We start from the raw sequence: 26,393 nt of genomic DNA on the forward strand, positions 1-26,393 counted from the left end.
ATCTATCTATCTATCTACAAATGGGTATTGTGCAACATGCTGGGTAAAAATCCAGTAAATCTAAAGAAATCATGGGATACTCAGTAATAAGATAAGTGCATAATGTCCATGAAGCAATTTTTAACAAAAACGAGATGAATAAAAAACATCGCCAACACATCAGAAGTTGTCATGACTTTGACCAAAAGTGAGTCCTTGCATGTTGAGCCTTCTGTCCAGCAGATGGCACATGAGCTTGCAAATCCTCCTCCCAGATCCGCAGAGGTCTGCTCCAACTTTTCCCCACAGCCAGAGCAGAAAAATTAAGTCAGGCGGGGAGAGGAAGCTACATTAAATCTGTTTCTGCACAACTGGCCCTGTGTCTGGTCTCTGGGATGGAAGACCCTCTGTCTTTCTAAAAGCAACTACAACTCTCTTTTTAACTCGGAGGAGATTACTTTTCCCACCCCTGCTGTTGTACTATTGCATTACTGTAAAACCCAGTTTAAAACCCAACATGCGCATTACAAATGTATACACCTAACATTAAAACTTAAAGTCTAGACAGCCCTCATACACACATATTAAACACGAGGCTTCGTGTGAGTGCATGTACTTCTCATGCATCGTTGTACTTAGTCTAAAATAAAATGGGATCCACTTTGCGAGCTCGCACTGATGTGGGAAATCACATTAACCCTATGTGGAATTATGTGGCTGTGAAATTATATGTGCCTGTAAAGCTCGGTGCTCTCCGTGCATTAGGGGGGTGTGTCAGGCAGAATGTTAAATTGTGTTCAATGTTTGTACATGTGATCAAGTATGCCTTTTCACTGGTACTTCCTGCCCCCCCACAAGCCCCCTAGAGGTAGATGTATGTATGTGTGTGTGTACGTGTGCACGCGTATGTGTGTGTGTGTGTGTGTGTGAGAGAGAGAGAGAGAGAGAGACAGTTGCGTGTGTGTGTGTGTGTGTGTGTGTGTGTGTGTGTGTGTGTGTGTGTGTGTGTGTCTCAAGAGAAAAGAAACCGAAAGACAACCTCGTCTCACACCCACAATACTTGTAATCAATACCCAATCGAACTATTAAACGACACGTAAACCTAAACATGCATTTTCATTTAATTCTTTTAAATAAAAAAGTCACTTATCCTAGCACATAGATTCCTCATTACCACCCCGCATCTCACACACCCTGTTCGTTTTGTTTATGCCAAAAATGTCTGCTTCATTTGACCAAGGAGAGGAGGGGGACACATGCTCCATTTTTGTAATTGTTGGGAGACTTTGAAACTGTTCATGCATCCTCTGTCTGGTAGATAAGGTTTGGTTTTTTTTTTCTCTGTACAGCGTAGGGTGAGAGAGAGCTGGAGCCTGTGTGTGTGTACCCATCCCCCCACACTCAGCAGAGGAGTGTTTCTGCTGGAGTGAGAGACAGGCAGAGAGGAGAGGGGGTGGTAGAGGAGAGGAGAGCAGAGCAGGCAGGCAGGCAGGGGAGGGAATAAGAGGGAATGTGCAGATAGTCTCGTTTGCTGCAAGGCTTCCTCCTTCTACTCTGGAAAAACCTGTGTGTTGCCTTTGCTTGCCTAAATTACCACTTAGAAACACTGGTGGGAATTAACTAAAAACAACTGTGTCCAAAGGCAGATTTCTGAACTGAATATATTTATAAATATCACTATTACTACTCATTTTGTCTTCTTTTTTCCAAGTAGGTGTGAAGGTGTGCAGACTAGGCTAAATGTACTAGTTTCTGTAGGCTGTATCTTACAGTGTGCAGTACAGCTCTTTACACTTGCAGCTGTGACATTCACATCTGTGCAAACACACATGTACTTCAAAAATTATATATTTCATGAATTAATTAGTACACCCCTGCACTGATCACTCATGGAATTATCCATGCATATGAATATGTTTTGTAATACATAACCTCATCGGTTGTTTAAAACTATATAGTTCGTATATGTTGGTAACACAATATTAGTGAGTTGTGTGAACATTAGACTCTCATCACTCTTCATGTGGAGAAAATATTCCATCTATGGGGGGGGGGGAAGACAATGTGACTGTAAGAAAAAGTCCAGTCCGCATAGGGGCTTCCAGTCCATGTTTTGCAGCCATCTGTGCGGCTCAGTAAAATGGCTGTATCTAGCGGAGCCTCGTGTTGGTTGGGTTTGCTCCCTGCCTCTACCCGGGCTCAGTAACACAACTCCCACAACAATTTCTGTCGGTTTTTAACGCATTGTATGGAGCTTCCATCATATTTCTAACCCATTTACGGAACCGGAACCGGGATGGCAGCCGGATTCGGTCCGGAATAAGGGGTGGGAATGAATCGACACAAGGATAAATGGTTATAAACTATTATTTATATTCAATGCTAGCTTTTGATTGTGACTGACTCGCCGAGAGAGGGAGAGAGAGGTGGGGGGGGGGCTATATCATGGCCGCTCAGGTCGCCAGCGCCGCAACTCTTAACACTAGCCCGCCTTCGGAACTCAAAAAACCGGATCGAGACAACAAGGAGGAGTCGGTACCGGGGGAGAAGCAGTCAGACAAAAAGCTGCCGGGCTTGGACAGCGGATCGCCGGGCCGGGGAGATCTGCAGGACGGGGCCGACGGTAGAAATGCAGGGGGAGGAGGGGAACCTGAGATGAAGAACGGGAATGGGAACCCGCCCAGGGCTAACAATAATAACCAGAATGACTCTGTCGGACCGGAGGGAAATAACCACCCCGGGTTGGTGCATCACCACGGCACGGCGTTTTCTCCACCTTCGTACGGATATAGTCAGCACTACGGTCGGGCCCCTTTTCATCAACATGGCGGACAACAAAGCCCTGGCATGGCAGCTGCTGCGGGTCCGGTCGTTCAGTCGAGCAACATGATGGACCCATATCAACCTAATTCACACGAGCATGGCTTTTCAAACCACCAGTTTAACAATTACAACCCATTCCCTAACAGGACTCCATATCCCGGCCAAGCGTACGCCATGAACTCTCCTCGCAGTACCCAGGCGCCGACAGCTGGGGGGCAGCCAGCTAACGTTAAGCAGCAGCCACCAGCGGGAGGACCCACGGCGATGGCTGGATCTTACAGTAACCAGAGATATAATATTGGAAACCCACAACCTACATCCACACCGACACTCAACAAGCTCCTAACCTCCCCCAGCGCAACGCGGGGATATCCAAACTATCCGTCTAACGACTACAGTAGCCAAGAAGGAGCTAATAAGGGACCAGCAGACATGGGCAGTAGCGGTCTGTATGGAGGGAGCAATCCGGGTTGGCAACAAAGAAGCCATCACCCGTCGCCTATGAGCCCGGGAAGTGCCGGGCAGCCACTAGTTAGAAACCAGGTAAAGTCACATTATTACATGAACATGATATGGGCTTTACAACGTCTCCTACTCTCCTCCTAGCTAGTTCACAACGTAGCAGACCAGCCATTGTCTGATACTAGTTCGCAAAGACTCTAAAATGGCTGCCTCTCATGTTTTTTTTTTTCATTTACACTAGATCGTTAAATAATGGTTGTTTTTAATATATCAATAAAGGTTTGTATCATACAAGAGTGCCGCTTGAAGAAAATATAAGTTGTTGAAACGATGTAAGGACGTTGAGAGAGCCAAGAAGGCCCGACTTTGAAAAGGGGCGAAAATGCTCACCGAGGAGCAGCGGCTCATTTTTTCTCTGATAGCTTCTCTACGCGTATTATACTTTGAATTTACTATGTATTGTGTTTATAAAGGTGCATATTGATACGGGTTTGTGTAGAGTAACGTGTTCACACACATTAGTTTGTGATAGTTGCTTATAAAGTGAAGTTTATATTGTTGTTCTGCCCGATAAGCTGTAATTTTGTGGCTACGACGGAAGGAATGTGTTGCATGCCGAATCAGCCTTTCACGGTTAGTTAAATGGCTCGTGTAGGTTCAGTTTAAATCACTTGCATGTCATATACGATGTCAGGGGAGGATGTACATACTATATTTGGTTTATATATTTATTAAATGTATTTCCCTTTGCTGAAAAGCTACTGGGCTTCTCATGCATGTTGTCTGTAAACAGTCAGCTCAGCCATCTGAGTGAGTGACTGCAGATTGCAGTTTGCACAGGGATTTGAATTGTGGAGGTAAAATCCTACTGTCAAAGCCAGGAGATAGTTGGTCTTTGGTTGACATGCTAGCTGAAATCTGATTGGCTCCTCATCCTGCTCATGGCCATTTCTAATTACATGTGCTGCAAGGCAACAGTGGCTGATAAAAACATGCAGCATTTACTCATTACAGGGTCACCAGAGGTATTGCTGTTTAACTCCTCTTCCCAGCTCCACTTTTAACAGCACGTCTAGTGTTGGACATGGATAATATATGATGTTATATGTTTGACATGATCTTTTCACAAATATTTCCAAAAAAGAGGTGGAAAAACATATTAGCTGTTAGTTCTAACAGGCATGCAGCATGGTTTATCATCAAAGAACCAGTCCTTTCACATACTTTGTAGCTTGATTGCTAGTCTATGAACTTGTATGTTCAACTGCACCCTGCATTATTATGTGATAGGTAGAGTGGCTGTGTACATACATACATAACATACCTAAGGTATCTTTTTCTATCTGTTTTCTTGTTTTTTGTTTTACTTACCACCTTATTTGTAATCATTGGTGTTACCTAGGTAAACATATTAACTGTTAAACATCTCTGTATTATAACTCATTACACAGTAGCAAAAAGCAAATTTGACCCCTGCCTGTGAGTATGTGTGTACTGTAAGTGTGTGCGTTGCTGCTGTATCTGGCATGCTACTGAAGTTTGACTGTGTGACTGCAAAGAATTCCCCCCAATCCTCCCCCCAAGCCAATCAGAAGGCAGTCCACCATCTCTCACTGGCCAAGGGAGTTTCCTCTCTGTCTTATGCAGATTAGCCATGTGCTGCTCTTATTTATTTCACTTCATTATCTTGGATCTGCAGAATGTCACATATGGCATTTTGCATGCTATTTGTAGGGCCATTGTAAAGCAGGGGACACTCTTCTCAGCACGTTCACTTGTAGGAATTCACTTCATTTAATGGAAGGCGATACTTTAAAGTTTTATTAAGTATTTTTGGTAGAGGTGAGAGATTAATTGGATTCCTGCTACTTCGTTCATTTCTGGTGTCATTCATCCAGAGCCAAACTGCCTTCTCTGGGGGGGGGGGAGACCACTTGGATCAGGCTCAAAACAGGAACACAGCTGGGATATGTTTAAGATTGGGCAGCCTGCCCTCTATTCGAAAGTAGATATTTATAGCTCTGTTGACTTCCAAAACTATGGCAAACTGAGGTGAATGGGTGGGCAATGACCGTGGGAAATAAGGTGAAACAAGCACAATTTCCTCATTCATCAAAATTTGCTTTTACGCATTTGGAAAGTTACGCATTGAAGCAAAGTTTTTTTTTTTATGGACACACTGTGATGGTCAATTAACTTGTATAAAAATAAGGACAACAGCATTTAAGTTGTAGCACCTGCTATTTAAATTCCTCCTATGCCGGTTTGTTGTTGGATTAATGTATTTTCTGGTGTTTTTACCATGCCCAGCCACCTGGTCCTATTGACCCAATGGCAAAAATGAGAGGTCAACCATACGGAGCAGGCAGTCCATACAATCAGCAGGCGCCGCAGGGGCCTCCCACAGGTCCACAACAGGGGCCCGGTTACCCTGGCCAGGGTTATGGCCCTCCAGGTCCTCAGCGATTCCCAGTGGGAATGCAAGGACGTACCCCTGGAAGCATGGGTAGCATGTCATATGGTCCACAGGTATTTCACATGATTTATCTTATTCAGAAATAAGTCCTCAGTGTATTAATTCTCTCAGTATCTTTGCTTTTTTCCCCCAGTCGTTTTTCAAGGCTTATGTGTTTGTGTACTCTGTGTAGATGGGATCTTATGGACAGCAGGGACCAGGGGGCTATGGTTCTCAGAGCCAGGCACCATATTACGGCCAGCCTGGCCAGGCTCCTCACCCAAGCCAGCAGCAAACCCCCTACTCCCAGCCCCCATCGGTGCAACCGGGTGGCCAGACACCTTACCCAGGGCAAACCCACCCTCCACCGACGTCTGCTCCACACAACCAGGGAGCACAGCCCTATCAGCAGCCTCACATGCCCCCACAGTCCCAGGGGCAATTGCCAGGCCCATCCCAAGGGCCTCCACAGTCTCAGCCCCCTTATTCCCAAACCTCAGCCCCACAATCTGGCCAGTCTCTCTACGCCCAGCAACAGGGTCCTCCCAATCAGGCCCCACAGCCGCCAAGTTCCCAGGAACCCGCTGGACCACAGGGCCAGTCCAACTATCCAGGATCCACACAGGGGCCTCAGCCGCCCCCCTCGCAGCAACAGCAGGCACAGTCTCAGCCTCCACAGCAGCCATCGGGACACAGCCAACACCCACAGGGCCAGCCTGCAGCATACCCGCCGAACCCTCAGCAGCCGCAACAGCAGCAAGCACAACAGTCACCTTATCAGCGCTTTCCTCCTCCACAACAGCAGGTACTACCGTCAGTCTAGGATTCATCATACTTAATTATCTTACTCTGTGTGTGCTCACATGCATGTTCTCCTGTAACTCTTGCAGTATACATAAGCATGTGTTCTGGTGTCTTTTAAGGAGGTATCCCAGGACTCATTTCAATCCAGCGCCCCTCCATCCACCCAGCCCAAAACTGGCCCAGAGGACAGTCAAGGCCGCCCCTCCAGCCTTCCGGTCAGTTTTGCTTTTCGTCCTCGTGTAAGCGGGCTAGTTTCTATTTGAGTCTTGTACATTTTTATTACACATGACACATTCATTTGACTACTTATAACTAAAAATATATGACAATATGAAGCTTATTACATCTAAAACTTCTGCATGTTGGTGTTGCTGTGCTTTCAATCCCTTGATGATTTTAGACTTTGTGTGCTTCTGCTGCGCTTTAGTGGTTGTTGAGTGTAAATCTAAGATGAATACAAGTGAGCTTGTTTTGTGTATTGAAATCACATGGCAAGGCTGCTGCTACATGCTGACTCAGCTCACATCCTACAAACCTTGGTAACCATGACAACCCCTGGCACTAATGCACACTAATTTTTTTTTTCTTTGAAAAGGATAAATAAGGACAAGGGCCTCTAGGTGTGTGCGTATGTGTGTGGGATATTTGTATGTGTGCCAGGCGTAGCGAAACAGAAGGAATTGCAACATGCTAATGCTACAGTCTGTAAAAATGAACAAGAGCTGAATCTTTTGAAATTGTAATTTTCACTTTTTCTTTAATATACAATGTTTGTTGACGCTACTTCTGCTTTTCCTGTATGTGTTTACAGGACCTGTCAGGGTCCATCGATGACCTGCCTACAGGTGCTGAGGGTGCCCTGAGTCCTGGTGTGAGCACGTCAGGTGTTTCGAGCAGCCAGGGTGAGCAGAGTAACCAGGCTCAGTCGCCCTTCTCTCCTCACACGTCTCCCCACCTGCCAGGCATCCGAGGGCCTTCACCTTCGCCAGCTGGCTCCCCTGCCAGCGCTAGCACACCCCGCACAGGACCGCTGTCACCCGCCAACATGCCAGGTAGGCTGATCCCTCACACACTGAAATGAGACATATGAGCAGTAGCACAAGTTTGACAATTTTTTTTTCAACTTTTTATTGGATTTCTTTTAGTAACTTAAACCTATGTCCCATCTGGGCATGGAACATACAACATAACGTGACAGGGGGAGGATTTGTGTGTTAAGTAGAACAGCAGTTACAATACTTGCCTCAATCATTAAAAAATATAAAGATGCTGTTTGAAGAAAGGGGGGAAAAAAACGGTTCTTGATAAAGGATTCAACATGACGAAAGGAGGATTTGAGCATTAAGTAAAACAGCTGTTAAACATAAGCATATCATAAATAAAATTATACTGCACAAAAATAGGGAAAAGACATTTCTTATTAAAAGAATTCAACCTTTTTTTGCGATTTATATGAAATCAGGCCTTACAAATGACACACAGCTCAACCCTTTTGACCAGTTCTCTTCAAAAATATCAGCTTGGTTCTGTAGTTTGAAAGTAATTCTCTCCATAACATATATTATAAATTAGATTAATCCACTCATTTATTGATGGTTTGTCATCCTTCAGCCATTTTCTGGTCACAGCCTTTTCACGCCCCACTAACAACACACTCAAAAGGTATTTGTCTCGCTTTGTGTAATCAAATCCATCCAGATCACACAGGTACATGACTTAGACATTTAGAACCATTTTCCTTTTTTAAAAACAGCCTCCAGAACCCCAAGAACCTCTCCAAAATAGAGCCACAGAGGGACAGCTCCAAAAAATATGAAAATGATTTGCCAAAGTATTCCCACAGGACCTCCAACAGGCAGTCTGATTTGAGTAGTAGGCCTTTTGTGCCGGAGAAAGAAAGAAAGAAAGAAAGAAAGAAAGAATCGAGTCACATTTTTCCAACTGAATTCCCTCCAAGAGGGGGAGCTTGTCACTGACCACTGCTGTTTGCAAGTCCTGTCCCATTCCTCTTGGGAGACTGTAAATCCTGCCTCTGCTTCCCATCTTTCCTTAATGCCCAAGGTATGATCACGTTTAAGGTCTTGGAGAGCTAAATATAATTTGGATATTATCTTTTGAAGGGACACATTCCTGAAGGCTTGTTGTAAAATGTTAAGACTATCATCCCTCCCTAAGGTAACTTTCCTTGGGAATTTTTTGTTTGTAAAATCCCTGATCTGCAAATATCTAAAACGATCCTGGTCCTGTAGTCCAAATCTTTCTTTTAGGTCCGGGAAACTCCAAACTTTATCCTGCTCTAGGGGTGTGCAGTATGTTGTAAGCCCATTGTCTGTCCAAGTTTTGGACCTTGTGTCATAGTTATTCCGTAGAAAATTCAGATCATCTGCAAACCATTTAAACTTTCAGTTTTTTCCTTCAATTGATACTTTTTAAATTTTTTTTACCCCATGTTGACAATTATCCATGGATTGTTTGGGTCTCAGAGGCAATCTGTCAACGAAGGATCTCCAACCAAACTATCAACTGGTATTCCCTTTCCCATTTCTATTTCTTTCCATTTTGATCTAGTTTTTGGAGTACACCATCCCAATGGTTGTCGAATTTGGGCTGCTCTATAATAATTTCTCAAACGAGAGGGCTAGTCCACCTTTCTCCTTTGGTAATTGTAGTTTTGTACTTTATTCTTGGCCTCTTCCTTGCCCAAAAAAAAATCTGGAAAATATTTTATTCCACTTTCTAAAATACAATTCTTGTTTCTCTATTGGTATTGAGTGAAATAGATATGAGTCTTGGTAGAATGTTCATTTTGACCAAATATATACGAGAACTGATATTGAGATTAGGGATCAAGTTTCATCTATTGATATCTATTATAATTTCTTTTTTGAGGGGGCCATAGTTAATTTCTTCTAGTTTTGATGTGTCTAAAGGTAGGATAATTCCTAAATATTTTATAGAATTCTTGTCCCAGTCTAGATGGTACCTGGTGCAAAGACATTGAGGGGGATCAAAATGAAAACTAAGATTCAGTTTTAAAAAAAATTTAATTTATATCCGGAGTATGACCCATATTCATCTAAAATAGACATCAATGCTGGCAGAGATTCGGTTGTGTTTAAAAGGCTAACAAGCACGTCATCTGCGAACAGCGCCAACTTTTGTTCACCTGCTGCCATATTGATACCTGTGATCTTGTTGTTCGGCCTAATCCATTGTGCCAGTGGCTCAATAAAAATTGGGCAGCCCTGTCTTGTTGATCTCTCTAGCAAAAACGAGTCTGTGAGCTCTCGGTTCATTTTTAGCTTAGCTGATGGTTTTTCACAAAGGGCTTTTAATGTATTAATAATTACTATGTTAAAATTGAATTTCTCCACATTGTTGAATAGAAATTTCCATCTGACCGAGTCAAATACCTTTTCCGCATCTAAACTGATCAACGTGAAAATGTGTTTCATTTTGATGTCTGATAATTTGTAGAGATCTTCTAATATTATCATGCGTCTGGCGCGCAAGAACAAAACCGGTTTGATCCATATTGATTATTTGTGGTAACATTTTCTTAAATCTTTTTGTGATGATTGAAGTAAATAGTTTATAGTCCAAATGAAGCACAGTAATTGGTCTGTAGTTGGCAGTCTGATTTGTCCTCACTTCCCTTAGGTATAACTGATACAATTGCTTCTTTCCTTTATGCAGGGGTTTCCCCTTTAGTCAGGACCCAGTTGAATGTTTTTAATAAAATATGTGTCGAAACCTCCTTCAGTTTCTTTTACCATTCTGAGCTGAAACCGTCTGCGCCTGGGGATTTTATCTGCTTTGAGTCTTGAGATAGCGGAGTAAATATTTTTCTTTTTGAAAATTGTGAAGCCAATATTTTATTTTCTTAAGTTTTGGTAGATGTAGGGATTTGGTAGATGTAGGGATTTGAGTAGTGACTCCATTCTCTGGTCTGTATTGACTTGAAGTTGTGAATATAATTTTTCATATTATGTTTTAAAACATTCTTTAATTTCTTGAATGTGGTGGTAAATGATCTTGTATATTGCATTATCTGCCCGTTGTTTCCTTAGCTTGTATGCTAATAGTTTTGAATATTTGCAGCCTCCTTCATAGTACTTTTTTGTGTATAGCAATGTCTTTTGAATCTCTTGAGAATATAATTCTTCAATCTGGTTTGTTTTCCTTTTTATTTCTATTTTAACCTTTGGGTCTGTTTATTTATGTACAGATTCCAAGTTTTTGAGTTCAGTCTGGAGAGTCTTCTCTTTGTTTTTTAAGAAGAGATGTCACTGCGATCACCACGCTTCTCATAACTGCCTTGCAGGCATCCCAGAGTATGGGCGGAGAAACTTCACCATTATCATTAAACTCCAAGTATTCTCGAATTTCTTTTACAAACTGTTGTGTCCTGCTGTTGTCGAGTACATTAGGGTTTCGTCTCCAGTGTGTAAGCTTCCTTCTATTGGTCATTTTCAGGGACAAATAGAGTGGGCAGTGATCTGAGAGGTCCATTGCTCCAATATGTCTTAAACTTTGTTACTGTCTGTTCCAAACAATAAAAAATAATGATTTTTTTTATTTTTTGGGGGCGAGATATTCTTGCCCGAGTTGAGTCAAGGTTTGTTTTAAGCGGAGTATTAAAGTCATCAGCACATATTAAAGTCCCCTGGGTTTCACTTGCTATCGTTTCAATTACCTATGTATAAAATTTGATTTTGAACCAGGAGGGATATACACATTGTATAGGGTAAACAAATTTCCATAAACTTTCCCACGAATCATTAGGAATCTACCTTTCTTGTCTTTTAATAGTAGATATATGTTTGTATGTCACCTTTCCTGGATTTAATATTACAACTCCCCTAGTGTGTTTGGATCTATTTGAGGAGGAGAAGACAGATTTAAACCCCTGTCTTTTGAGTTTTTCATGCTCAGCTTCCATCAGGTGGGTTTCTTGCAGAAATGCAATATCTATGTTTTCTCTTTTTAGTTTAAGAAGGGGTTTGCTCTGTTTGACTGGGCTGCGAAGCCCATTCACATTTAGAGACACTACTTTCATTTTCTGGACCCGTAATGTACCAGCTTATGTCTAGAATGGTATGATGCTATACCCTCAACAAAAGCAGATTTCCCTTGTAGAAAAAATACAAAAAAAGCCCCTGTTCTGAACAAGCATTTAGTCATCATAATAAATGTGACAACTTCCTGTAGCAGAGGAACCTTTGTCCCTCTAAAGCCTCTGTTGGTGGGTGGAAGGGAAAATCCCTCCTGGATGGATGAGACCCTCCTCAGTGGTTTCTCCTGGACCTGCTTTCCAAGTCGGTGACTTTTTCTTTCAGCCTGCGTTGCTCTTTCAACAGACTCAGCAGAGCCTCTTTCGTTGCTGCCCCGCTTGTTTCCATATCGGAAATGCACACCCCCGCCTCGGTGATCGCAGGGTCACGACCCTGGAGCCTGGCCCTGACTTCCGTTAGCTTCTGGTGTCGCTCTTGTCTCAGTGTCGCTAGCTCGTCCTTGAAATCCTTCTTTAAATCTCCCTTGAGGCCAGAGATAACTAAATGAACGTCTTTTTTTGAAGTCGCAAATGTTCTTTGATTAGGTAGTTCCCGATGCAGCTTGTCTGCAGACTCACCGCCATCTCCGCTAGCTAGCAGATTTTGATTGTTCAGTTACCCTCTCTCTCCGGATCGTATCCTCTTTTTTTTGCAAAGAGGTGATACTGTGACATGCTTTCATGTTTCATGTCATGTATTTTTGTCCACCCACAGAATTGATAGCCATTTAAAAAAAAAAATCTTTTGGGCCAAATTCATCTTTAGAACAAATAAAAACTAAACTTCATACTCCAAATGGTGCCTACCAAGGAGCTAATGGGATACACACTTGTTAGGAAGAATTTTAGAATGGAAATCAGCCTTTCTCCTCAATCGGAATAACCATGGTAGCTACATTATGACCCCCAATGACTTGAAACTTTTTTACTTTTTAACTTTGTTTAGTGACCCAGATGCCTCCCAGGCCATCAAGTGTGCAGTCAGATGGGAGTCTACACCCTGCAATGAGCCAGTCTCCTATGGCCCAGGACAGAGGTATGCTGCAGTCTAAACGTAAAGTGGTCATAGATTAGTATGTCGAGAGTTTTTGCCGTAGCATCTGAATCTGAGCATTTTCTCCTTCCTTTGCCCTCTTTCAGGGTTCATGCAGAGAAACCCTCAGATGACTTATGGCTCCCCCCAGTCAGCCTCTGCACTGTCTCCACGCCAGTCTTCAGGGGGACAGATGCATCCTGGGATGGGCCCATATCAGCAGAACAACTCCATGGGTGGCTATGGACAGCAGGGAGGACAATATGGCCCCCAAGGTATGAACTTTCAAATTGTCTCTTGAGCATTTTTAGTTTTGAAATTCTGTCCTGATGTTGTAAAAAGATCAATTGTAAAAGGGCCTTTAGAGGTGGAATTTGTAAGGATTAAGTTGTAATTTTTCTAGAGGTTTTCCACTTAATTTACTATCTATTCACAAAGTTTTCTCATGTGCATTTCCTATTAGACAAACCTATGGAATATATCTCCCCTGCCTCATAGGAATACCATGCTATCGTTGGTCCCTCCCTCTGACTCTGTTGCAGCTATTTATAGCTGTGAAGCAGAGAGTCAGCTGACGTAGCAGAGCCTCCTGTCAGTAGAGCTGAGGCTGTGACGAAGGCTTGTTGCTCAGGGTGCATAGCTCTCTCTGCTAGCACACTGTAGGGAAAAAAGTCTGCCTCACACAGCTCTTAAGGAAAATACTCTCCCATAGCTATAACAATTCAGTTTCAATATTGAACACAAATAAACTTCTCAATGATTTCTACAGACCAGTATACAAAAACAGCCAAGGGATTTCTTTACCTGATTTTGTTTTGTTATAATGTCATCCTTAGGTTATCCCCGTCAACCGGGCTATAGCAACATGCCCAACGCAAACTACACTGGGCCAGGCATAGGCCCAATGAACTCCATGGCAGGACAGGGTGCGGGGCCGCCATATTCTGGCATGCCCCCAGGAAGGATGCCTCCTAATCAAATGGGGGCACGTCCTTACGGCCCCAATATGGGTCCAAATATGGGGCCCAACATGGGTCCAAACATCCCTCCTAACATGGGCAACATGCCACCCCAGGTAGGCTCAGGAATGTGTCCTCCTCCAGGCATGAACAGAAAGCCCCAGGACCCCGCAGCCATGCAGCACCCTGCCACCAACTCCATGCACAACAGGTTGGTTTATGATCAATCCTCATGTGCCGACCTTTATTCCCTTCACACAAGGAAGGACTTATGCTTAAATATGAGATACCTGTACCATATTTTGTCACTTTTATGAATACAAGATGCTTATTTATTTTCTGTTCTCTCCAGGATGCCTGGTTACCCAAACATGTCTCCAGGTATGATAGGCTCCGGCCCACCCTATGGCCCTCCCATGAACAACATGCCTGGGATGATGAACACTCAAGGTGGATCACCTTATCCTATGGGGCCAAACATGGCCAATAACTCAAGTGGTAAGCTGTAGAGATGACTGCTCCTATTATTCTCTTTTTTGGTGGCAATTTAACAGCTAATTGCAATCCCCATCATTGTGTCTAGGTATGGCCCCCAGTCCAGAAGTGAACAATAAGATGAATAACAAAGTAGATGGTAGTGGAACTCCCAAGCCAGAGCCCAAATCTAAGGTAACCTGTCTAGTACATATTGTAACAACAGTACTTTGGAAACTCACTGAAAGTCAAAGGTCTTCTGTTCGTGCATATTTAAAAGTTGCACTCTGTTTAAAAAAAAAATATTTGTATTTCTCTTGCACAATACAGAAGTCCAACTCTTCGACCACAACCAATGAAAAGATAACCCGTCTGTATGAGTTAGGACCAGAGCCAGACAGAAAGATGTGGGTGGACCGTTATTTGGCCTTCATTGAAGAGAAAGCCATGGGCATGACCAACCTGCCCGCTGTAGGACGCAAACCTCTCGACCTTTTTCGTCTTTATATGTCAGTCAAAGAGATCGGCAGCATGGCACAGGTTAATGTGGCCTTTTTAAATACAATAATAAAAAATAGTTCATTTATTCCCTGCCCCCAATTGTAATCTCTATTATAATTCTTTCTTCTTGTGTTTCTTCCAGGTGAGTAAGAATAAGAAATGGCGTGATCTGGCCACTTCCCTGAATGTGGGCACATCCAGCAGTGCTGCTAGTTCTTTGAAGAAACAGTACATCCAGTGTCTGTACGCCTTTGAGTGCAAAATTGAGCGTGGTGAGGACCCTCCTCCTGAGATTTTCACAGACAACAAAAAGAACCAAGCTGCTAAGGTCCAGCCACCCTCTCCAGGTAAGTGCCATAGTCGAGCCATCTTTTCAACTAAACATGTTTCAGTGCAGTTCCAGTTCAGTAACCCACATTCATGCACTTTAAAACCAACCAACATACATAATTTGCAGTGTTTGAGTTTCATTAAAGTCATGTACCGTGTCCATCTGCTCCTCTTTTATTTCGAACTGAAGCGTCCCTCTGCTCCACAGCTGGGTCAGGCTCTCTGCAGGGTCCTCAGACACCCCAGTCCACCAGCAGCTCCATGGCTGAAGGGGGGGACCTGAAACCTCCCACTCCAGCCTCCACTCCTCATACCCAGATGCCCCCCATGCCACCAGGGCCCAGGTGACTCTAGTTAAACACATCTCTGACCTTAGGTCATTTGATTTGAGGCTAAAAAATACATTTTGATTAGAGAAACTCATTTATTTTTCTTTACGCCTGTTCCCACTTTATCTCCTCATTTCCCCTCCCTTTCACCCCTGCTTCTCTCTAGGAGCAGCGTTAACCTGCAGGACCCCTTCTCTGAAGGAAGTGACCCTGCTTTTCCCAGGAAGAACATGACGCCCAACTCTGCCTATCAGGCTGGCATGAACACACCAGACATGCAAGGACGCATGGGCACCTACGAACCCAACAAGGACCCCTTTGGTAACATGCGGAAAGGTGGGCACACTGAATGGACGAGAGCTGAATGGATCATGTTATTCTAAAAACAACTGAACTTACGTAATTAGCCTTTCAGTTAATCAGATTCTCAATGGGCTTTAATTTTGAATGCATTTCCAGTCGGGGAGCACTTTCTACCTGCCAACCAGGGCCCGAACAGCGGGGTGGGTGACCAACAGCAGCAGCAACCGCCACAGCAGCAGCAGCAGCAGCCTCCGTTTAACAGAGGACCGCCTGGGTCCATTGGCACAATGCCAATGGGGCCCAGACAGCAGTTTCCCTATGGACCAGGCTACGACAGGAGGTAAGAATCATTGAATGGAAGATGGCATTTTCAAGGTCATTGAACCTTGCTGAAAATATCCAGCAGCTTTTATTATGTTCAGTCACACCACATCAAAGTTCCTGTGCAGGTCAGGAAAAGTAACTCAAAGGCTGAATTGGTTTATTTGCATTTCAAGAAATGCATTCAGGCTTCTTACACGTTCAACTGTGCTTTGAGTGGATGATTTACTGTCAGGGATGGACAAAGTTTTATTAGTTGAAACCAGAACCAAATACTATCTTCAAATTCAGTCAAGCCCATCTGAAAAATGTTGCGATTTTGTGAAAAAAAGATGAGGTTGGACTGTGCATCATGTTGCTTTCATGTCTCTGCCCATCCTGTGAGTCCACTTTACTCTATATTGTTTGGGAAATGGTAATCATTGGTCCTATTTTTTTTTTTTTTGTTGAAGTCTATTATTTATTATTCATTTTACTTTGTAATGTTGCTCACTGACATGAGTGTGTCATGCGCTGAATTTGTGCTGCTTTGAATTATAAATAAATCGCAACCAAAGTATTTAGAGTGTTGTGATTCTAACCTTTGTTTTTTTGTTTCTAACGAAATTTTTATTCTGTGTGTAGCAAAATATGCCTGGGGGGGAAAAAAGCTTAGTGTGTGTTTTGTTCTGGTTTTCACAGATCAGAGCAAGGAATGGGCCCAGAGGGCAACATGGGATCCGGTGCTCCTCAGCCAAACCCTATGATACCTGCCAATGCCGACACTGGGATGTATTCGCCAAATCGCTTCCCACCACAGCAGCCACGGTCAGTGCACTTATTAGCGAAGCTTCTTGGATTTACAGCTACTGTCAATGGAAACTACTAATTCTTCATATAAAAGAAGCACATTGCTTTCAGTTCTTCAGTGTCATCAAAAGAAAACCATTTCATCCTGTTGTACGATGATGTTGGACACAACGTATTTTAACATTTCGAGCTTGGCAAATCAACAATTAAATTACATTAGAATTTTGTCTCTTTGAATCTTCACAGCTCTTTGGTTTGGGCTTGTTGTATGTGATGTGAAATACAGTATGAGCTCAGTTTGGATGATTTTAAATGTGTAAATTCCTTCTTCTTTTTTTGTCTGGTATTAAGTAGTAGGCAGTACAAGTATTTATATACAGCATTTACATTTTGCCTTTGTATTTAATAATATTATTATAGATTGAACACAAAGTAACTTGTGATGTCTTCATCACAAATTCATCACTGAGCCAAAATGTTGACCGTGTGTAGGACAGTTGGCCATGATTTAATCCAGTGAGTTAAAACGTGCACAGTATTTTCATGATCAAACTGAGGATGCATAATGTTTGCAGGCATGATTCCTATGGTAATCAGTATCCTGGACAGGGAACGCCCCCTACAGGCTCCTATCCCAATCAGCAGCCTGGAATGTACCCACAGCAACAACAGGTCATTGATCCATCTGCACTACACTAACTCTAGCTATGCTCAATACACACTTTTTTTGGTTTAGTGTATTATTTTGTCTTTGAGTAAGCTGCTATCATATTTTAGATTTTGTTTTGAAGAGGCAATTGTTTCGAACTGAAATGGTGTGTAATAATTCTCACTTTGAACTTTTTGATGGGTAGAGTTACAAGCGTCCTGTGGAAGGGGGTTATCCTCCACCCAAACGCCATGAGACGGAGTACAGTGGTCCCTTCCATGGTGGACAACAACCACCACCGCAGCAACAGCCAGGAGGTACCTCTGCACCCTCTTCAGGACAGCAGGAGTACAATCAGTACAGCGGCAATGGACCCTACCCCGGCTCGGATCGCCGTCCACCTGGCCCAGGCAATCAGTTTCCATTTCCCTTTGGTCGTGAACGTATGCCGGTAGCGACGGGGCCCAACGCTCAGCCCAACATGCCCCCTCAGATGATGCAGTCAGGCCCTGAGGGACCTCAGGGAGGTATTTGGCAGGGACCGCGAGACATGAACTATCAGAGCTACCCCAGCCGACAGGGTGGCCCTGGGGGCCCACCCCAGGGACCCGGCTACCCTGGCATGAACCGCTCTGAGGAGATGATGTCATCAGAACAGCGCATGAATCATGATGGACAGTGGGGGGGTCAGATGGGCCCGCGGCAGCCTCCTTATGGTCCAGCAGGGCCTGGCCAACCTATGCCTCGTTCAGTACAGCCCAACTACCAGCCCCTTCAGGGTGTGCAGAACCACATTCCACAGGTGTCCAGCCCGGCCTCCATGCCCCGGCCCATGGATAGCAGGACATCACCTAGTAAATCTCCCTATATACACGGAGTAATGAAGATGCAGAAGGCTGGCCCTCCAGTGCCTGCGTCTCACATAGTGCCCCCTCCGGTGCAGTCGCCTCTAATAAGACGAGACATGCCTTTTCCCCCAGGCTCTATAGAAGCGTCACATCCTGTCCTTAAACCACGTCGGAGACTCACAGTGAAAGATATTGGTATGACTAAAGATTATGAATATTGAACTTCTTATTGTCAGCACTGCCTGATGCTGCTTAGTCCAGCTATATTGTTCTCTATTGTTTCTTACAGTGTACCAATTGTGTTTTGTTTTTTTGTCCTGGCTTTTTAGGTACCCCTGAGGCCTGGAGAGTTATGATGTCATTAAAGTCTGGTTTATTGGCTGAGAGTACGTGGGCCTTAGATACCATCAACATTCTCCTGTATGATGACAACAGTATTTCCACCTTTGATCTCAACACGGTGAGACTTCACACTGAGCCCTTAATGATGGTTTATAACTGCACTCTATGTGTAGTGATCATGTCTAATATGTTCTATTTCTATGTTCTTTCTTCAGTTGCCTGGCCTACTAGAGTTGGTGGTTGAGTATTTCAGACGCTGTCTCATTGAAATCTTTGGTATTCTTCGGGAGTATGAGGTGGGAGACCCTGGCCAGAGGACACTGCTTGATCCTGATGCCTTGAAACAAGACTGGGACAGTGCAGAAGAAGAACAGCGGGCTGAGGACATGGAACAAGAAGAAGTAGATGACGAAGAAGAGGAGGAAAGGGAAACGGAGGGGCCAGCTCGTGTGAAGGAGGAGGAGGAGGAGGAGCAGGATCAGTGCACTGAGTCTCGGGGTCGAGATGAGAAAACGGAAGATGAGGAGAGGAAGAGCAAGGGGTCTTCATCTGAACAGACGGGCTCATCGCAATCCTTAGCTGCCAGTGAGAGACCCAAACAGGCCAGCAAGTTTGACAAGTTTCCTCTAAAGGTGGTACGAAAGAAAGATCCATTTGCGACTAGCAAGTTAAATAATCACGGCAAACTGCAAGAGTTTGACAGTGGGCTACTTCATTGGAGCGCTGGAGGCGGAGACTCAACAGACCACATCCAGACTCACTTTGAACCACGCAAAGACTTCTTGGAACCCCGAGAACGAGTATCTGTGCCCTCAAATTTGCTGAAGCAACGAGTCCCAGAAGAAATGTCACTGGAAAATTGTTTGCCATCTGAGGAGGAGAAAAGGAAGAATCAAGATGAAGAAGAGAGGCCAAAAGAGACGGCTTCCCCAGAGAAGGCCAGCTCCTCACACAGCACTGAGGAGGAGAGGAAAACAGATTTGGAGACAATGACAGTTGAGAAAGTTGCCAAAATTCACCAGGAGAATAATAGACCTATTCCTTTCCCCGGCAGTGTTTTAACCCAGCAGGCACAGCAGACTGGCACCATCCTGGAGGATGAGCCTCACAGTAAAGATGAGGGGCCACTCGTTGCACTGGCTAACTGGCAGGATTCTTTAGCCCGTCGCTGCATTTGTGTCTCCAATATAATCCGCAGCCTCTCCTTTGTGCCAGGCAATGACCACGAGATGTCCAAACATCCAGGGCTACTGCTGTTACTGGGACGCCTGATCCTACTCCACCACAGGCACCCTGAGCGCAAACAAGCTCCGCTCACCTACGAGAAAGATGAGGACTCGGATGAGGGAATGGGCCAAAGGGATGAATGGTGGTGGGATTGCTTGGAGCTCCTGAGGGAGAACACACTGGTCACTTTGGCGAACATCTCAGGCCAACTGGACCTCTCCATTTACCCAGAGAGCATCTGCTTGCCTCTGTTGGATGGTCTTCTCCACTGGGCTGTCTGCCCGTCAGCAGAGGCCCAGGACCCCTTCCCCACCCTCGGCCCCCACAGTGCTTTGTCACCTCAGAGACTGGTTCTGGAGACACTAAGCAAGCTAAGCATTCAAGATAACAATGTGGACCTCATCTTGGCCACTCCGCCATTCAGTCGGTTGGAGAAGCTATATGGGAACCTTGTGCGGCTAATCGGAGACAGGAAGGTTGCGGTCTGCAGGGAGATGGCCGTGGTCCTACTGGCCAACCTGGCCCAGGGTGATACTGTGGCAGCCAGAGCAATCGCTGTTCAGAAAGGCAGTGTGGGCAACCTGCTGGGCTTCCTAGAAGATAGTCTGGCTGCCACACAGCTCCAGCAGAGCCAGAGCTCTCTACTACACCTACAGGGGATGCACTTCGAGCCCACAAGCCCGGACATGATGCGGCGAGCTGCTCGGGCTCTGCACGCCTTAGCCAAGGTGGAGGAGAACCACTCAGAGTTCACACTACAAGAGTCCCGACTCCTCGACCTTTCAGTGTCTCCCATAATGAACTCACTGGTTTCTCATGTTATCTGTGATGTACTCTTTTTGATTGGCCAGTCATGACAGCTGTAGGGAGCCATGGCTCCACTTTTTGGGGGTTTTATCCCAAATCCCCACTTCCCTGGAAACCTGGCTTGTGTGGGCAAGGAAAGTTCAAGTGACTGTCTTTTAATTTATGAAAATCCTTCGGACTCCATTCTCTGAGCCCTCCCCAGGCCGTCCTTGCTTGAGGAGGGTCATCACTGAGCTGTGGTGGATTACAAACCAGAGAGAGGCCTACAAAGTGACACTACTTGCAACATGAATGGCAACTGGATGACACAGAGCACCACGGTTGGGAGACTGTTCTGCACTTGGGGGGAAAAGTACTTTTTAATAAAGATAAATAAATGAATAAATAAATAAATAGCTGAAAAACAAAAACTGTAACCAAAGTTGCTGTCTCGTTTACAGTGAGTTTGGGAGACACCATGTGCCCTAGCTCTCCCCTCGAGGGCACAATGAGTCTGTAACTGGTTGACGTTCAGAGGTGAAGCAGACTGACGAGTGGCCTACTGGTTATAGTTGCTGTAGTTGGATTTTCACCAGTCAGCCCGACAGTAGACCAAGTGCTGTCAATAGACACCTTCACCGGGGAGGCCTGTGCAGTGTGCAGTAGATTGTAGGACATTTTCTGTACCGTACTGCTCTTGAGTGTAAGCATTCTGTAAACACGGTTCACACAGAAACAGAAGATGCAGCTCTTTAGAGTTTTGAGGTCATTTTAGTTTGGTGTTAAACAAAATGGCTTTCTTCCCCAAAGTATCAAGAACCTACAACACCCTTACCTCCTCTTATCCCTTGATTGTATGAATACCCTTATGAAAAGAAATCGCCTCTTAGGACTGGTTTTCAACTTCAATTACAGCATTGCTGTGGTGTATATATAACGTTGTACATTACACTTCCTTTCTCTGTGTCTGTCTCTGTCTGTGTCACTATTCTCACACTTGTTATTGGTGAGGGATTGAGGCTGACATATGAGTTTGGTCTGTGACCTCCAGTCCCCGCTGATTTAGACCCACACCTCTGGTGTCTCCACAGCTCCGTAGTACAGCAGACACGACTCAAACCTGTTATATCCTGGTACAACAAAATAAACTAGATGAAGTACACATTTGACAATTTTTCTTCAGTCATGGATTCTGCATATTTGTATTTCAGACTATGTAGCTAAGACAACATGTAAATTCCTCCCTTTCCCTTTTTTGGCTCAATGAATATCATTTATTCAGTATGAAATCTTTATACTATATGTTCCACGTGGTAAGAATAAATGTACATTAAATCTTCGTAAGCTGTTTGATGGTTTTGTTCTTTTGGATTAGTGACCTCTTCCGGACAAACAATCCCAACTAATGTGTGAGTTTACATAAAATTTGGTTCAAAAGAATTTATGAAATACACGCTTCTCACCTTAGTGCTCAGGAAACTTGAAGAAAACATGGTCTTAATTGGTTGATTCAATTGTTGACGTGGAAATGCATTAGCTATATTACTGTGTGGTGAGTCACTAACACTACATGACATAAAGCCTGAAGAAGGGGACTGCACATAGGCTCTCTCTGAGAGAACTCAATATTTAAATCTCGGCATTTTAGCTGATCAGTAACCAAACAAAGGGTAAGAAACCATTTCCTATTCATGTTAATGTACATCAGATAGAGGAACGAGAAAATCACTGTTATAAAAGCATTTTATGAGCGTACTTAAAAGGAATGTGTAAACAGATGAACCATACATGCAAGCCAAATAAAGTTACTACACTAAAAAGACAGAAAGCTCAACCTCACGTTTCGAACGAAGGATAATCTACTTGCACCACTTGAAAAACCAGTCCATTAGGCTGTTTGGCGCTCCGCCTGCTGGAAAGAATAAATATTTCACCCTTCACGTGACCGAAAGAGACAACCATAGACTATAAAATGACGACCTTATTTTTTAAAGTCTATGGACACGGTGTTACGGAAAAGCTGATTATAACTGGTTATAAAATGTAAGTAAATATAGGTTAAACTATCATTGATATTATTTTCCTAAACTTATGCAATAAAACAAATCATTGTGCATGTAGCAGAAAATAAATGGGTTATCGCATCTGGGCTCATTAACTTTTATTTTGAAATGAGTTTGCTGACACCGGAAGTGAAAAGTTCCATTCGAAACGGAGCAGAGCTGCTGCAGTATTGAGGATGTGAGGACAAAGATTGCACCTGAGAAAACAACCCGAAAACAAACGCTGCTTGACGACGGTTATCGGTCTAATAAAATTAGTTCTTACCTTCACTTAATTTTTATAAAAGCAATGACAACGCGAAACTTCCAGAATGTCATTCGTCAAGTAAATTGTCCTAGCTAGCAATGTTTTATAGACAATATGACGAATCCAGTAGTGACTGTCTCGTAGCAGCGACAATGCTCAGGCCTGTCATAGCCGGCTTTTTCAGATTTTCTCCGTCACATCAATGACTATGGATGTCAGAGCAGTTTTGGAGTTTGCCACAGTTACCAGGGGTCTGTCGTTGTTTTTGCAGGTACGTTTTAGCCAAGTTGGATGTGAATGTTACAAGATGCCAATCTCGTTTCCCCATTTTATAGCTATAGTGTTTATCAACAGTTAACCCTCATTTTCTCTGATGTTGAAGTCACCTTGGTAGTTATGTTTCTGTGGGGTAAAGTTAGCTAATGAGTGGTGCTCAGGGAAGTACTGTACACCTGTGTGCTTTGTTTCTCTGTACAACAAAACATGTTGGCATCATTTATTTTAATGTTAAATATGTCTCCTCAGGCTGTCTTCAATGCTGTCATCCCTGACCATGATGCTGATGCGTTCAGACCCCCAAGGACAGAGGAGCCTCTGTACTTGGACTCCGCAGTGGAGTGGTTGCTGGGTGGCCTCTCTCACTGGGATGCCGAGCACTTCCTCTTCATTGCTGAGAGAGGATACCTTTATGAGCACAACTTTGCTTTCTTCCCCCTCTTTCCTGTCATCCTCCGAGGGCTGGCTGAGACGCTGCTGTGGCCCTTGAGCAGCTGGCTTAGTGTGCGGGGGCGTTTGCTGGTGGCTGTGGCTCTGGGGAACAGTGCCCTCTTCTTGCTGAGTGTGGTTGCCTTGTATGCGCTCAGTAGGATAGTTCTTCAGGACAGGCGTCTCGCGCTGCTCTCCAGCCTACTGTACTGCATCACACCTGCCAATGTTTTCATGACCGCTGGATACTCAGAGAGCCTGTTTGCTGCACTCACATTTGGTGGTCTGTTCCTCCTGGAGAAAGGATTCACCTTTCGAGCCTGCCTGGCTCTCAGTATAGCCACTGCAGCACGATCTAATGGACTTGTTAACATAGGATTTCTACTCTATCTTCCATCACTGCACGCTATTTCCCAAATACGTGTGTATCGAACAACGACAAAAGGCCACAGTAAAGTCTTCCATTATATCTGGGCCATCATCCGTCTCCTGCTTACCTCTCTCTTGGGAACTGCCATTATTGCCCTTCCCTTTTTTGCTTTCCAGTACTATGGGTATAGGACGTTTTGCACACCATCTGTCTCCTTGGAACGGATCCCCCCTGCTCTTCTGTCGCTGGCTGAACTAAAGGGCTACCGGGTTCCAGATGAAAATGGTCCACCGCCCCTCTGGTGCATGAGACCGCTGCCCCTGCTTTATTCTCATATCCAGGATGTTTATTGGGATGTGGGCTTCCTCCGCTACTTTGAGCTAAAGCAGATACCTAACTTTATTCTGGCTCTACCTATGGCAACCCTCGGCATAATGGCAGCTTATGCATATTTTCAAGCCAATCCAGAACTGTGTCTGAGACTTGGACTTTGGGAGACAGATGCAAATAAACGACTTGACAAACCTACACCAGGATTGTTCAATCCCAGAGTGTTTGTGTATGTTGTCCATTCAACAGTACTTCTGGGGTTTGGAACATTGTGCATGCATGTGCAGGTAAGTCAGTGATATAATCACCTTATTGCGGAATGTTTTAATATGTCTGGGTGTGAGGAACAACTGTTGATTTCCACTCATTCCCGTTTTGAATCTGCATTTCTAGGTTCTAACCAGATTCATGGCCTCCTCGTCTCCAGTGCCCTTCTGGATAAGTGCACACCTGCTTCTTCTCAATGAACCACTTCTTCATCGAAGAAAGACGTCAAATCCCAATGTACAGCTACAGACACATTCCAGAAATGGATGCAAGCACACAGCTCAAAACCCCATTATTGCACTTCTGCCCCACTTTAAAACCTGTTCTCCTACCACACAGAGCATCCTGGGATACTTTCTCTCTTACTGGCTGCTGGGCCTGGCACTGCATTGTAACTTCTTGCCATGGACATGACTTAAGACATTACTCTGAGCTTTAAATGCAATGTCTCTATTTAGGACTGGGCCATACATAATTTTTAAATCTCTCACACACACACACACACACACACACACACACACACACACACACACACACACACACACACACACACACACACACACACACACACACACACACACACACACACACACACACACACACACAACATCACCAATAGACCATTTTTGTTTTGGCACTAATTTTTGAAAATGAAATCACTTGCTTCAATTTGGGTAAATAAATGCACCGCAAAAATTAAAAGTACTCATTGTATTTATGTCAACATGCCCTACATTAAACTTATTGACATGACTACAATTTTGATGCAGATTTATTCATGCAATAGTCAACTAATTTAACTTGTTAGGGAAAAAACTCAAATGTACAATACTCCTTAAACCTTTATTGAACACTGTTTAGCTGTAAATATTTGGATGATTATGGTTGTACTTGAAAAAGAAACATTTTTGATGTTTCTTGCTGAGGTCCTGCTGAAGCATAACATTTTATTAACTTAATATTGCATGTTTCGAAGAATTATTCCAAGTTACAGTTTGGGATTTTTGAATGTGAATGAAAAAAATAAAGATTTTGTCGCTGTTTAAGGGTCCTCAATTTAGTTAGATTTCTTTATAGAAGTAATCCTTTTTTGAGGCATTAATGTAAAACTGCTACATTGTGTTTTGTTGTAAAGAGCATTGGCTGCCAAAGTTGCACTGGAAAGTTTACCCTTGAATTAAATATGAAACTGTGTGTGATAAATCTACAACATGTGTATGTATGTATGTGAACTGTTGTTGTTGTCTTCCTTCATGGTTTACTTTATTTCACTGCACAGCCATGTGTTAACTCACCGCCGATGCTTGCAGACATATCTTTAACCACTAGAGGCTGTTACTCTTAAAACCATCGAGTGCACCATCTAACCTCATCCAAAAAGCACAAAATAAATTAATTGGAGCTCTTGGTGATTTGCACAGTTTCTATGGAGTCAAAGCAAGAGTTTTGACAAAAACTGATCCAACATGTGTATTAGTTTTCAATGACAAAGAAAAATGAACTGGAGCAGTTACCACTCAGTGGGTTTTCTCTGGGGAACAATGCAATACATTTAAGGTTTTATAGTATTAAATTGTTTGGCCTGTATGAAATGTTTTGAATATTAACAATTATTCCTGGGTCATTGGCTAAAAAGAATAAGAGCCTAAGTGGTGGTTATAATTTCACATCCATTAAACATTGTCTAATAAATGATTGTGCTATGACAAACAACTCAATGAACTCAAGTCTTCTTAGCAGAACAATGTTGGAAACTCACTGAATAATGTCACAGCTATGAAAACAGAACACTGGCCTCGGACTCCAACAGTGAGATTATCACCTGTTAACCCTTGTGTTGTCCTCCTGGGTCAAAAACGGACAAAAATTTGACATTTTTGTCCCTTTTTCAGACTTAATTTTCACTAACACCACCTTACTACCACTAGTTTTACAGTACTTTTT

At 43.7% G+C, this 26,393-nt stretch overlaps 2 protein-coding genes across 7 annotated transcripts; both read left to right on the top strand.

Annotated features, from left to right (window-relative positions):
• The first annotated feature begins 2,112 nt into the window (after positions 1–2,112).
• Positions 2,113–21,811, top strand: arid1aa (AT-rich interaction domain 1Aa). Of its 6 annotated transcripts, none has more exons than XM_032517991.1 (20): positions 2,113–3,345; positions 5,575–5,793; positions 5,913–6,524; positions 6,643–6,762; positions 7,335–7,575; positions 12,523–12,612; positions 12,717–12,884; positions 13,446–13,779; positions 13,921–14,066; positions 14,152–14,237; positions 14,373–14,582; positions 14,686–14,890; positions 15,064–15,217; positions 15,369–15,538; positions 15,662–15,845; positions 16,508–16,633; positions 17,191–17,287; positions 17,470–18,307; positions 18,442–18,572; positions 18,670–21,811. In XM_032517991.1, exons 1-20 carry the CDS (start codon positions 2,425–2,427, stop codon positions 20,536–20,538), a joined length of 6,921 nt encoding a protein of 2,306 aa, XP_032373882.1. In that variant the 5' UTR covers positions 2,113–2,424; the 3' UTR covers positions 20,539–21,811. The 6 variants fall into 6 exon arrangements, with proteins under 6 accessions (XP_032373882.1, XP_032373883.1, XP_032373886.1 ...); XM_032517992.1 differs by having other exon boundaries at positions 2,425–3,345; positions 15,375–15,538; XM_032517995.1 differs by having other exon boundaries at positions 2,425–3,345; positions 15,082–15,217; positions 15,375–15,538.
• Positions 21,812–22,651: 840 nt separating this feature from the next.
• pigv (phosphatidylinositol glycan anchor biosynthesis, class V) lies at positions 22,652–25,661 on the top strand. Its single transcript, XM_032519343.1, has 3 exons — positions 22,652–23,048; positions 23,303–24,469; positions 24,576–25,661. The coding sequence occupies exons 1-3, from the start codon at positions 22,980–22,982 to the stop codon at positions 24,861–24,863; spliced, it is 1,524 nt and encodes a 507-aa protein (XP_032375234.1). The 5' UTR covers positions 22,652–22,979; the 3' UTR covers positions 24,864–25,661.
• Positions 25,662–26,393: the final 732 nt, after the last annotated feature.

This window comes from Etheostoma spectabile, chromosome 6, assembly GCF_008692095.1.
Source record: "Etheostoma spectabile isolate EspeVRDwgs_2016 chromosome 6, UIUC_Espe_1.0, whole genome shotgun sequence".
Classification (NCBI taxonomy): Eukaryota; Metazoa; Chordata; class Actinopteri; order Perciformes; family Percidae; genus Etheostoma; species Etheostoma spectabile.